Source organism: Xiphophorus hellerii, chromosome 10 (assembly GCF_003331165.1).
Source record: "Xiphophorus hellerii strain 12219 chromosome 10, Xiphophorus_hellerii-4.1, whole genome shotgun sequence".
NCBI lineage: Eukaryota > Metazoa > Chordata > Actinopteri > Cyprinodontiformes > Poeciliidae > Xiphophorus > Xiphophorus hellerii.
In genome coordinates this window covers 10,043,894-10,058,570 of record NC_045681.1, presented here as the reverse complement: position 1 = coordinate 10,058,570, position 14,677 = coordinate 10,043,894, and the positions used below count along the sequence as shown (strand labels likewise).

At 36.1% G+C, this 14,677-nt stretch overlaps 1 protein-coding gene across 1 annotated transcript; it reads right to left on the bottom strand.

The window, feature by feature from the left end:
• Positions 1-7,574: 7,574 nt before the first annotated feature.
• On the bottom strand, positions 7,575-14,353 carry cox7a2l (cytochrome c oxidase subunit 7A2 like). The gene is made up of 3 exons (XM_032575061.1): positions 14,183-14,353; positions 9,756-9,890; positions 7,575-8,424 (listed from the first exon to the last, which is right to left on the bottom strand). The coding sequence occupies exons 1-3, from the start codon at positions 14,252-14,254 to the stop codon at positions 8,284-8,286; spliced, it is 348 nt and encodes a 115-aa protein (XP_032430952.1). The 5' UTR covers positions 14,255-14,353; the 3' UTR covers positions 7,575-8,283.
• Between the last annotated feature and the right edge of the window lie 324 nt (positions 14,354-14,677).

The window sequence follows — 14,677 nt, the reverse complement described above, 5'->3', positions numbered from 1 at the left end:
TAAATGAGTATGTGACTGATATCTTCATAATAATTTGTAAACAACAGTGTTTAATGTCGCCACCAAAACTGAGTCCGACTGCAGGTGGTGCTGTTGAATCACCTCTTGGATGCTCATTCACAGTGCTAGCCGTATTTATTATTGGCACCTCCAGTAAATTGGGAAAATTTTAAGAAACCTGGCCTTTAATTTGAAGAAATTTATTTAGTGGAGAAACAATTATCTTTTTAGTCTCGGGTGGCTCAACATCTGGTTACTCATTCTAAAACTATACATCCTAAAAGATCCAAATTATATGCAAGTAAACAATTGGAGGTGAATAGATAGAGTACCTAAAGATTTAACTCAAGTAAGAGTAGCACTATTTCAGCATACTTTTACTCAAGTAATAGAAAAAAGTAGCCATTCAAGAAATTACTCAAGTAAGAAGAGAAAAAAGCATTTGGCAAAAAGGGTTAGAGTTAAACATCAATCATTAAAAATTGAAAACATCAGACTAACCAAAATATAAAGTTATGTGGAAATGTTGGTATTTTAGAGACCAAAATGAAAACAATTTCTATAAATAAAATTACAAAATAAGGCAAAATAATTTTTTTCCCAAATTAATTTCTTTCAATATTAAACTTATGAAAATTTAACAAAAACTGCAGTGGTGTTGGTTAAAACAAGTTTATTCTTCATTTAGTGAAATTACTCACCGTGGGTTGAGTATCCATGAATTGTACTCGAGTAAGAGTTGCAATACTTCATAATAAGATTACTCAAGTAAAAGTAAAAAGTACAGCATAGTAAAAATACTAATAAAAAATAATTTTTTTCAAAAGGTTGCTCAAGTATATGTAACTGAGTAAACCTAACTAGTTACTACACAACGCTGCTGATTATGCAACTGTAGTGATATGTCAATACCTATACTGTACATTGTTATTTACGCTAAGACTTGTTACACTTAATGTGGTCAGCACTGCATGAGAGCAACTGTTGCATGGGAAAAAGTCTGGAGCAAAGCATAAACATTCCTTGAAGCAATCAGCGCTCTTAAAACCCAGCAGTGCCGCGCCGCACCTGAAGCTGATGACTGATGAATAGGCTTCCTGTTTAAATATCCATGAATCTCCGTCAAACTCCATCTCAGCGTTTCCCCGACTCACATTCTCATTCCACCTTTCCCCATCCCCGGGGCTGTGCCGCATTGATTCACTTTCATTTTGGGGCGGGGGGCATTAATTTTCCTCCTTTCCACCTCTTACTCTCCCTCACAGCCGTCAGCCAGGAAGGGGATTAAATTTTCTGTGGCCCAGTCTCGGGTTGTAAAGCAAATGAATGATACTGCTTGCAGACAGTGAAGAGGGAACATAAATGATTGTATCTAAAGAAGGGGGAAAAAATAAAGTGCATTATTGTTGCAATCCATTACCCAGTTTTTATTGAGATTGTTGGGTAATGTCAGTGCAGAGCGAGGGGGGAAACTCTCTATTTGCCTGCCCTCTGCTTGAACTCTTATAAGACTGGAAAACTAACCCACAGGAAAAAAGGCATATGTTAAGAAGCTTACATATGCTTGCAACACCAATCAACACCTTCAGTCTCTTATGTGTTGTGAAATTCATGCTGCTAATTCCATTTTTTTTCTGGCTTTTCTTTGTGTTTTCCACCTCTGCTCTGGTACGTCATCACCTCTGGAGAGGAAATGTGTGACTTTTGTTGATACTGAGCTGGTTTCACTGTGGCCTGAGCCAGATCTCACCCTGATCCTCACCACCAGCAGAGCTGCTGCATGAATGTATATTTTTAGGGGGAGCAAAGATGAGTCACAGTCTTCACACCAGACGATATTTGTCAGTCTCTTGCATGTAATCGTTATTCTTTGTTTTCAGAAAACCGGCTGCAATTGCTTTTGTTTGTGCGCTCATCTCAACTCCTGGTTGTTTAGTCTTCCAGAGCTGCTCAAACACGCGCAGAGAAAAAGAAAAGCGGCTGCTACACAAATTGCTCTCCTCTTTCAATCTCAGAACTTTATTTATTCATCATTTGTTCTCAGGCTGTGCCATTGTGGCGAGGGCTTTGTGATGGGAGGCGATTCGTCACTCCCTTCCCCTTTCCTCTAACTTTTCTGCAAGGCACTTGGTGCGTTCATGTCTTCTGCAGAGGAGAGATTCAGAACTAACATCTGTCACAGATTCTGTTTATAAACCAGCTGCTACATTCGGTCTATTTCCAAAAATATTCACTCGTCTGCCTTCACACACACACAGGAACTCGAGGGTTTTCTGAAGTATGTGTTTAGAATAACATACCCAAATCTAACTCAGCAATGACAAACTCTATTTGTGTAAGTATAACAGCAGCTGCTATAGTTTAAGAGAAAAAGAGGATGCAACATAAAATAATTTGGATTTTTTTCCGTCCATTATAAGGTATATAAGCCTTTTAGAAATATCATAAATAATGCTACATACTTTTGGAAACCATATATCCACCTGTGGACATTACCTGTGTAAAGATTGATGCAGCTGAAGTAAACTAAAGAAAATTAAAATTGAGGTTTTAGTGAATAAATACTTGCTGTTTTGTCTTTGGCTCAGTTTGGCACCAGCTACAAAACAGTGTTTTTTATGTTTTTATTACAAAATGTACTAACCGTATTTTCACATGTCTAAATTGTTTGTTTTTGATTGTTTTGGAAATGCTCACAATTATTTTTATCCAGTTCTAATAAAACAATAACAATTGTTTCAATTGTATTGAAACAAAATACTTTAATACAATTGAAGTATTTTGTTTTTGGAAATCCAGTGTCATAAAGGGGAAAAAAATTACAACAAATTTAGGCACATTTTACAGATTTTTTTTAAGCAAACAAACTACATATTCTAATTTCTTTCGGCACCACCAAAGCTCCGTACAATGTCTTTTTAATAACGAGAATATTAGTTGATGACAACACAAATGAACTCATAATCTGTTTGAAAATCTCCAAGCATTTTGGTCTGACAAACTTCATGTTTAATGTTCAGCTTTCTTAGGAGTCACATTCAGCTGCAGCGGGCGGCAAATTACAGCAAAAATATTAAGGTCCAACTGGTCGGCACAGGAACAAACTGGCAGCTCTAGCAGCTGAGGAAGGTCAAAGCAGTGAAAGAGTTTTTCTCAGTATAGCTCAGGGAAATAGTGTAAATCTAAGACACACTAAAAGAGTTGGATTTATCTTTATCTGGAGATCAGAAACCTGACACTAAATAAAAAATTACTGCTTCCTGGCTGCTTGATTTAAAATGTTTTTTGCCAACGAGAAAGGACAATCAATACAGATTCAAGATAAAAGAGCATTTGCGAGCTAAACTGACATACTCCATTATTATGAAAGTGTTGCTCTGACGTGTCTTACCAGCTATCTGGTTTAGATTCTTCTGCTGTTTGTATTTCTAAGCAGCTTATAAAGCTGCACTGCAAAAACACAAAATCCTACCAAGTATTTTAGATGCAAATATCTTAGTACGCATGAGTTAATTCAAAACTAACCTACAAGTCAATATTCAACAAGAAATAGAAGCTTGCTTTAAGTCAATAATTCTTTAATATTGATGAAAAATACTGGTTATAATGGCAGATTAATTAATTTATAACAAGGGAAAATGTCTCAGTATAAGTGAAATAATCTGACAGTGTAACTAGTACTTTAAAAAAAAAAAAAAACAATATTAAGGATTTTTTTGCCTTAAAATAAGCTCCTATATCTTGCTAAGAAGTTACTTGTAAGTAAATTTTGACTTATTTCAAATTTACTAAGATATTTGCACTAGAAACTAGACCAAAAATATTTGGTAGATTTTGTGTTTTTGCAGTGAAGTGCTTATACATAGAAGTTAATAACATTAAAATAAGACACATCACATTCAGATTAAGCCAACTACTGGATATGGATTATTCTGGCAGATTAATTCACATATAACATGAAAAAACATCTTGTTACAAGTGAGATAATTTGCCAGTGTAACAAATACATTTTTATCTATACTTAGGAATTATTGACTTAAAACAAGCTCCTTTCTTGTGCTATAGGAAAAAAAACTTGGTAAGGTTTTATGTTTTTGCTCCTTTACTTTCCTTGATAGCTAAAATATTCTGTTTACATACTGTTTTCTTGGTTAAAATATGACATTTTGCCAACATATTAAAGGCCCAGAAGCATTACATGGCTCATGATAAAAACATCTCACTGATGGGACACTGAAATGGGATTTATTTGTAATTTTCTCCTGATAACTTGCACCCATCCTCCCTTCGACAGCCTTCTTCTCACCCCAGCCCTCTATTTTTCCTCACATCCCACCTGCTTCCTGGAATTTTACCCTCCTTTACCCCACTTTTCCTGTGTCCACACGCCTCATCGTGTGCTCCAACTAACAGCCGGAGTGCTGTGTTGTAGACGTGTTGCAAGAGCATCCCATGGATCCATTGTTGCTGCAGGATGTTCAAGTTGGCCGCAATGACGCAAAGGCTTGTTGTAACAGAAGGATTTTTCCATTAAAAAGAGAAAACATATTTGTTGTATAATGAAAAAAGAAAATTCAAAGCTTCTAATTTTCTTGGCACGCATTGTAGCAACTCAAGCTGTTTCAAACTCTTTAATCCTTGCTCGTTGTAGAAATGTTCAAGTTTAGGTGAACAATTATTTTTATCCAACCATTTTCAGACCTTAAAAGATCAACACAGATCTGCCTTACACTGCAAAAACACAAATTCTTACTAAGTATTTTTGTCTCGTTTCTAGTGCAAATATCTTAGTAAAACTAACTTACAAGTAACTTTTCAGCAAAATATAGGTGCTTGTTTTAAGTCAATAATTCCTTTATATGGATTTTTAAAAAGTATTAGTTCCACTCGCAGATTTTTTTCACTTGTAACAAGATATTTTCCAATGCAATAAGTGAAACAATCTGCTAGTGGAACTAGCACTTTTTCATCAATATTAAGGAATTATTGACTTAAAACAAGCTAACACTACTTCTTGAAAACTTACTTGTAAGTTAGTTTTGACTTATTCCAAGTGTACTAAGATATTTGGACTAAAAAGTAGATTAAACTTTGCAATATTTTGTGTTTTTACAGTGTTCTTGAATAAAAAGTTCTCTTGTCTTTCTTGTTTTGAAGAGTTGTGTATAATATTTATAATCTTATTATGTATTTTAATTTGAGATAGCAGAAACATGTCGATGTTGAATCAGAAGGGACCCAGGTTGGAGCCTTGGGGAATCCCAAGTAGGTTTTTGTTTTTCTTCTACAGAACTGCTGCCACCATCACGTGTAACCATGTAGATGTTGTGTTCAATTTCTTATAACTGCCTGTTTGGTTAAAGTTCAGTGACTTTTCTTGCTACTTTTACATAAAAAAAAAATGTAGTAATAGTTCTGCAGTCATCAAACTCACCCATCTGAGCTGTGAAACTCTGTCGCTCCTCCAGAGTCAACATGGGTTGCAATAATTCCAGTGCAAGTTATTGCTAAAACTGTTTTTCTCTCTTCTGAATAAATATGTTTAGTTAGTGTGAGAGTATGTCACTGCAATAAAATATGCATTTATTTTTTGTCTTTCTGCACATTTTTATCAAGGGTCCTAACAGGACAGTTGGATCAAACTGGCATTCACCGTTGCAATATGTCACATATTTGCTAAATGCTCACTTGTTTGCTTCAGTCTGGTCTTTATAAATGAAACAATTGCTTAGAGGAAGAATAGAAATGATTCTGTCCAGATTGGCTCACAGCGTTAGCTGCGTTTGGGATTGTATTGCTTCTGAACAAGCCTTTAAAAGCAATTTTCTTTCCTTTGAAATGCCTAAAAAAGAGATGAAAGGAACTCCAGCAGCAGAGAATTATAAAATCCTCCATCATCACGGCGCAGTTGATATAAAAGGCACTAAAGACATGAAGATATTGCAGCTTACTGCAGCTAGTGGACGATAACAGGGTCTTGAACCTTGTTAAGAATCTTTCCATTACACTGGAGAAAGAAATCTCATATACACTTGAGTCAGGAAGAAGGTTTATTGAAAAAAAAAAAGAAAACAGATTAGAGATGTTTCACTCTGCTTTTATCGTTTTCATGGTCACTGGTGTGATAAACAAACTCAGAAACATCACTCTAATGTCCTTTTTTCTCTCAAACCTTCCTTCCTGTTTCCATGAGATTCACAAGATAGCAAAGCGAACCTTTAAGACCTCGCTCAGTTTCCACATGAATGGCTTGTCAGTTGCATGCTGTAAATGTTTCATCTCATGCCAGAGGCACTCAGCTGGAGTGGACTGGTCTCTTGAAATCAAAATCAGAGGCCTGTTTTATGGAATCAGTATGCAACTTCTGCTGCGCAACATAATGCGTTATTACAGGTGGCAGCTGCCCACAGAAAAAGGTAAACTGTTGTCGTAAAGGGAGCCTGGAGTTCTCAGTTGCACACTGAGTCATCATCATTACCCAGGCTGTTGACACAACGCAGATTGGGTCTGTGGAGTCATGCTGTGGATGGATTAATATTTGACCCGACCATCTGGGCCTGTAGATATAAATGCAGATTTCTCAGACCGGGCTAAATGCGTCCAGCGTTCAGCCGGGCGAGCTTCTGCAGACTGCACCCTCTCACACTTCTGTTCCTGGCAGACAGGAAGATGAAGCCATGATGATCTGCTGCTCAACATCCTGGACGTTCTGAGCTTCCAATTCTCCAGAAAGTTTGTAAAGCATGTCTGTCTAAAGTTACAGTTGGCGGCTTAATTTGAATGTGATGTGTTTTATCTTAATGTTATTAACTTCTGTATACAAGCTCTTCTCTGCAAAAACAAAATCTTATCAAATAGTTTTGGTCTAGTTTCTAGTGCAAGTCTCTTAATGCGTTTGAAATAAGACAAAACTAACTTACAAATAACTTTCTGGCAAGATGTAGGAGCTTCTTTTAAGTCAATAATTCCTTATTACTAATTTTTAAAAAGTACTAGTTCCACTGTCAGATTATTTCACTTATACTGAGACATTTTTCCTTGACTTAAATGTAATAATCTGCCAGTGGCACTAATACTTTTTCATCAATATTAAAGGATTATTGATTTAAAACAAGCTCCTATTACTTGTACTAGGTTAGTTTTGTCTGAATTCAACTGCACTAAGATATTTGCACTAGAAACTAGACCAAAAATACTTGGTAAGATTTTGTGTTTTTGCAGTGGATGAAAATAGGCATCAGCCCTATTACACTCCCCACAACTCCGCTTGTTTTAAGTCAACAATTCTTTAATATTCATGAAAAAGTACTCATTCCACTGGCAGATAATTTCAGTTATAATACGAGAAAATGTCTTGTTATAATTTAAATAATTTGCCAGTGGAACTAGTGTTTTTTTCATGAACATTAAGGGCAATCTATATTTTGATGTAGGTTACTTATGTCAGTTTTGTCTTATTTCAAGCGCTAGAAACTACATCAAAAATACTTTTTTGTTTCTGCAGAAACGGAAGACAGGCATTAAACCCATTTCACCCCTCACAACTCTGCAAGGACAAGCAGGTAAAGACGATGGATGGATGGCATTCAAATTTATTTGAAATGAACCTGCAGGAGAGGAAAAGCATCACCTAATATGACAGTGAGGAGAATATTACATCCTACCATCGCCCCCCACACATGGTGACTGTATTTACCAAGTGTGGGGGCACTTGTTAGCCAAGTGAGCAGCAGCTACGTTCCAGACGGCGGTGTCTCCATCAGGCTCACTGATAAACTGGTGATGACATGGCAGACAGACCCTGTAGAGTGTTTCATCACGGTACAGCAAGGTCGTTTCCTTGGTAACAAAATGAAACAAACCCAAACTAAACCATTTTCTTTCTAGGATTTATTAACTTAGACATCTTTCTCAAAGAACACAAACATTATGGTCATTATTGGCTTTGTGTCCTGATACTGATGAGGCTAAGAAAACATTTATTAAACTTTTTCTTTTTCATATGTGGTGAGTAGCAATTGATACCAACTTTAAAACTGAATTATTTGAAAAACAAAAAACAAAGTGATAATAATAACAATATTGGTATTCATTTAATTTTGGTTAGTGTGACAGCAGTTACGCCAGAGGGTCGTAAAGCTCTTCCTGTCCTTCAAAAACCAAAGTAGAGAGGGGAGGTTTCTCATTTAAAAGGGCCAAAGAGGGTTTGGTGAAGTGAGACCCGGTGATTGCAGCAGCAGCAACAAGTCAGTGGTGTAACACAAGATCCCAAGTTTGTGTTTGTCACTTCTTTTTGGGCTGAGCTGCGATGTAGAGAGCCACCAGGCAGTAAACGACGCCTCCAACCGTGAGAGCCATGGTGGTGCGGTACAGTAGTCGGTCTGGATATCCGCGCTTTAGATGGACAGGGACACCGTCTGATGTCTGAAGTTTGGGACAAAAGGAGAAATGGAGGAGAATTTAGTAGACAAAACACAGAAAGTTGTTGTTGTTGAGAGTTCAGATCACAACATTTCTTTTAAACATGACCTATTATGCTTCCTTGAACAGGTTAGCATAAGTGTTTGGGTTATACAAAACATGTTCATCACAATTTTTGCACAAACTCATTCTTAGATAATGAGATTTTAGTCTGATCTCCTTTCAGAGTGAGCCGTTTTAGGGACTCTTGTCACTTTAAATCCAAATAAGCTGCTGCTGGCCATGCCCCCTCCCAGCCAGGTTGCTAAGTAACGGGCTTGCTAGGTAACAGCACAGTCCCCATCAACTTGTGACTTACAAATCAGGAGGTTTTTGAAACTGCTCACTTTTCAGACACCAAAAAACAGTAACTTATTGCCAAAAAACACCTGGCTGTTTTTCTTTTTAACTGCTCAAGTTGTTTTTAGAAGCAGTTGACACCCAAATTGGAGTTCAGAACATGCAAAATGTGAATTTTGCATAACAGTTTCCCCTTAAGCTCCAGCAGTTGATGTTTCATTTAACTGGTGTGTTTGTTTTCCTCTGAAATGGTGAGCTGTGGTGGGTTGTGTGGCGGAGGTTGCTCAAGGCCGTTCAGACCATGTAGAGAATGAAATAAATATTAGTCATTACCTAAAATCTCCTCTGTGCTTTGAAAACTGTACTTTAGGACACAATGCACCGTTCCTGTTTGACCTCGATGATAGAAGAGCTTTGAACCGGTTCTCATTGTTTAGCAAATGAAAAGGTCTGTAAAATCTCCAAACCTAAATTAATCTATCTTAAAGTCCTTGTATAAACTCAAGTCCCCAATCCTGCTGTTGGTTTACCATCTGTGATTTTGTCATTTTGCACTCCCACCTCACTGGGTGGCTGCACAATTTGAAGGATTTTTAGCAACAGGATCAAAATAACTGGCAATAACTTTGGAATAAATGGCAAAATAATCGGCAATAGTATCAGACTATAAGTCAATAGCATCCAAATAACCATCAAAAACATCACAATAATATTTGGCAATGGCGTCGGACTGCTAGGCAATAGCATCAAAATAATCGGCAACCGCATCACAATAACTGTTTGAATTAAATACTCACAATAACAATACAAATACATATTTAATCAGAAATACATGTGATACAAACATACTGCATTGATTTTAATTACGTCATTATTGGGATAATTGACCATTTTGTAATGGATTCTGATTTGTATCAGGAACAAAAAGAAATCCTGATCTGGACATCACTACTTATTTTCCATTACATATGAAATTTAAAAAAAATATTTATTACCTGGAAAAATTTCTGGAGGTCAGGAACTTTGTTTGTTCCCAAATACTCCACTGTGGACCCTGCTTCTGAGACCAGCTTGGTGGGTGTGGCGAAGATCATGGTGGGAGACTCTGCAGGCAGGCTTAGCTTCAACCCCTAAATCAAAACAAAATATTTTTAAATATATATGTATTTGTAAATTAACATTTCTGATGGCTTTAATTCATTTCCATTTTCCAAAAGTCCTTGATTACATTCATGGGAAAATATAACCAAGATTTTTTATTTCCAATCCCATTTTTAACATTCTCCACTTATATAAGCTGCTTTTCTTCCCCGCCCACCCAAACCAAGCCTGTGGGTATGAGACCTTGACAGAGACCTTAATAAACACAAAAAGCACTGAATCAAATAAAATACACTAAAAAAAGGAGATGAATAATGGACATTTTATATAAAAAGAAGATGTGAGGCAATCAGCCAACATCTTCCGGCAACAAAGTCAAGGATTTATTATGAGAATGATTTCTAATTTAATTTCTTCCAGCTCAACACAAGTCAGTTTCATGGATCCAATGCTTTAAGTTCAAGGACGAGGCTTTCACTTTAAAACAAGAAGGCTCTTTTCCTTACATGCCTTCATCGTGATAAACCTTTAAAAAGTGCTGATTTATATTACTATAAAGACTTGATAAGAAGTCTCTTCATATCAATCTTTTTTAAATTAAGCTCAAAAAGATTCAATATTCATTTTGTAGGTTGAGTAATATCTCAGATTCTTAGAGTGTTTTATTGATTCAGAGTCGTGTCTCGACTTGATTTAAATTGGTTAGGCTGTTTAAGTGTAAAATCTACAGCAACCTTAACTGTTGTTGGCAACCCTGGTGCAGAAAAAGCTTTAAAATAAATTACACTGCAGCAGTGTAATGTTAAATTGAAAAATCCTACCATTACTTGGCAGAAAAATGCCATTTTCATTAAAATTTTATGTATCACACTTATTTGTTGGCAACAGGGCACTAGAAATCTCCCACATTATACTACCAGGGATACAGGAAGTTATTGAATATGAATCCAATGTTTCATCTTAAAAAGGTTTATGAAAGTTTAAAAAGTCAAATACATTCGTGTTTTAAGAGTTGGTAGGGGTGCTATAAATTATGTCACCGATTTTGTTTAAAAATAAGAAAAGTTTGGACATAAAAATCCATAAAAATCAAAAAATTGTAGAAAATATTCCAGGATTGATAGTTTTAGCTTTTAATTTTTATTTTTAAAGGAATTATTTGGGTGCCTCATTAAATGTTTCACTGGATTTCAACACACTGTTTTGTCAGCATTAAAAAAATGGAGCTAACCTGAGACTACTTCTTGTAAGGGATTTCAAATATTTGTTATAAAATACAAAGTTTAGCTAATTCAAAAAGAGTTATGAAGAGCATCATCGCCAGAAAAGACTAATCTTTCCATTCATTTGACCATGTTCCCTTTATGGATAGTTATATTTCCTTTTGGAGCAACATTTTGAAATCAAAGCCCGACCCAGTACGTTTTATAGTGACCTTCTATTTTTCTGCAGGGTGCTGAGTAATGCTGGTAAATAAAGCAGCGGTCTCCTGGGTGTCAGTATAATTTTATTTACATAAAAGTTTCTGTGACGGTCGGACACTATCTTGTTAAAGCGTGTGGAGGCAGATACGTAGGCGTTGCAAATCAAAACCGGACAGATAAAAAAGCAAGGAAGGCCAACTTTCACATCAAGATACAGATCAACATATTTTTTTCCCTTTTCTGTTATCGAAATGTCAAAAAGTCCTGGTTAAATGTTATTTTATTTGCAGAACTATCATGAGATTCCAAATCATAAATACGATTGAGTAAGGAACAAATAAAGAACTACATTTTATAAAATATATTTAAACTGCAATCCAACCACAGTTAAGATGCAACACAATTTATAAATCAGATTTGTTCAAAAATGTTTTAGACATTACTACATTTGTCATATTTTTAAAGGACATTAGATACTGGTCATCGTGCAGTAACGTCTATGGTGGCTAAAGATGAACCTTGAGTTGTGTAGATAATTCAATTGTAATCAACAATGAAATTTTGACCTCCAACTTCGAAAAAGTAAATAATTATAAACAGACAATTTTGTAAAAAGCTGCTATTGATAAACATGACTTTTAATAAATAGAATAGAATAAATCTTTTCAAATAAAAGTAGGATTTTTTGGGGGGGGACAAATTTCAGGGAAAAAAAGCATCAATGAATAGCTCTAAAAGGGAAATTTACAACAGAAATGTTTGATACATTACAAATATAACAATAAAATACTACTTTACAACATAATATTTTAGATGTATTAAAGCACAAATGATGTTTTAAGGTTGAACTTGGTGGCAGAAAAGCCAAGTGCACTGCAGCACAAATTTCATTACTGAGAAACTAAATAAACTTATCGTTTATAATCTACAATAGGACATTGTGGCCTGGCACAGCTGCCCTGCAGAAGCTTAATCCTTAATAAAAGCTGCTGAAAGATGTCAGCCGCAATGTGATTTTAGAGGACGTAGTCCGTGTTGCAGCTTTCTTTATATTAGTCGTGCAAAAACAAAAAAAAAGTAACGAATAAAATGCAGAGATGCCAGTCTATACAAGAGCATAACATTCGACAGTGAACTGTTAAACCTGTGGAACAAATTGGATCTGTGAGTGTGTGTTATGACTGGGTGAACAGCATTATAAACAACACACACAAACACACCGTTTCACATGAATTGTGGCTGTAATAAAATGGAAAATCTACCAGTGTGGGTTTACCCAGGAGCTGTAAAAATATTAAATCAATGTTTATCATATTATCCGGGCCATCTGCTGCTGTTTCATTACAGGTGGAGACTGAGCACTGTGCTGTGTGAATGACGCCTGCACCGGATTTAACCAGGTTTCCACCCAGTGGCTCTCACACTGTGTACACTGTTGTATGAGACATGGTACGTAAATTTTTCTCCCACTAAGTGAGGACAAAATCTAGAAAATAAAATACTTGCCAGAGAAAACAAAAAATTAAATATGTTCTTTTATTCAGTTTAGAAAAGTTTTAATTATTCTGAAAAAAAATTAAAATAGTCAAAGAAGGCGCACACACACAAACAACCCCCTCCAAATGCTTGAACACAACTCCTAATTTAAAAACAGGGAGGATAATCAATGTCAATTACTTTGCAATTGTCTGCCTGTGGCAGCAGTGTAATGAAACAGGGCCGTGGTTCCACTATGAGTAAATCCCCCACATTGATTACCAATGAGAAGGTGCAGAAAAACTTGCTTTCTCAATCTGCAAAAAATATTTTTCTCAAGCATTACTGATTTGACAGTGGAAAAGTTAAAATACAACTTGGAGGAACAGGCGTACAACTTCCCAATATTTTCTTTTTCTTCATACTAAACATGACTTTTATGCAAGAGGTACCATGTCAGAGTTTTGATCTGAGGACTTTTTGAGTTATCAGCGTCAAAGCTGGGTGTTTTCAGTTCAAGTGGGCGATATAGCTTTTCTACTTCTTGTTACTTTCATTTATAATCAATTTTGCAAGATTCTGCAGCCATAAAAAGAACGGAGTAAAGAAGAAGCTTTTTTTTTTTATTTTATCTGTGCTTCTATAGATCTGGTGGTGGAGAGATTTCAAGTGACATGTATTCATTGTGTTGTAATCCAGGACATGTTACTGTGAAATGTAATCTCTGCTATCCAGAAATTGAGCTGTTAGCATGTCATGACAGCCATGAGACTGTCATTCAGTAATTGTCTTCAGTCAGAGCCCTCTTCCTAATAGCTGCAAGACTGACTGGTACCAGAAATCCATGATGAAGATTCTTGAATGTTGCAACACTTAAGTTCTGTTTGGGGTAAATAAAATAATTTTGAATTAAATAGAATTTAATTTTCTAAATCGGAAGCTAAAATTGGAAGCCAACTTCAGCTTTGTATGTATTATTAGATTGTTTTAAATGGCATTAATTTCAAATAAAGCCCGGATTAAAACACTGAAATACCATTTAAAGACAAAGCTGAAAGACTAAGACATAAGAGGTGAAAAGGGGGCACTGCACTGTGGAAAAAAAGGCAAACTCTTCAGAAGGTATAAGTGTAATGACAGGTGAAAACAGAAAAATACCCATACGTAAAACAAAGCTGAATTTAAGCAATATAAATTTTCGTTGGGTTTAAGCGTAGCAAAGGGAACATCACCAATAAGTGTCCTTAATATACATATTTGTGAATATAATAATAAAAAACAGATATTTTTCAGCTCTGGTGGGCAGCTCAAATGCTAGCTAGCTAGCAACAGCAGGATCCGTTATCTAACAAACCCACGCCAAGGTCAGCATAGCCATTAAATACTCGGTTTGTGACCGACACACCGCTTCAAACTCTCACCTGAGGGTTGTAAGCCGCCGTGGGAGCAGCACCCGTCAATTTCTGGGTGAAACCGCTGAACTTATAGTACATTTTCCTGCTGAAGGACAGAACAAGGTGCTGGTGCCACAACAAACCGACCGGTTAAGGACCTTTCCGACTCCAACCTTCACAGGAAGAAGACGCTGTGAGGTGCCCCCAGCACTGCCTGATTAAAAATGAAGACGGAAAAAGGTGAAAACAAGGTACGCCGATAATAGTGGTGTAGTTTGAAAGTTTTATTTAAATGTATAAATCAAATGAAAATATTGCAATAGTATAATTTACATGTATACCAGATTGAAAAAATATATATTGCAAAGTGACATCAAAAGCGCCATAATCTAACTCTTCAGTACGGAAAGCAGAAAGAGCCAAATGTAGAAAGAAATACGTGTGTCTGGATTTGTACGGTTTCGATTCTAAGGTAAGACTTGAGAAGAAACGATTCATGGGTTTACTGTTGCGTTTAAATTT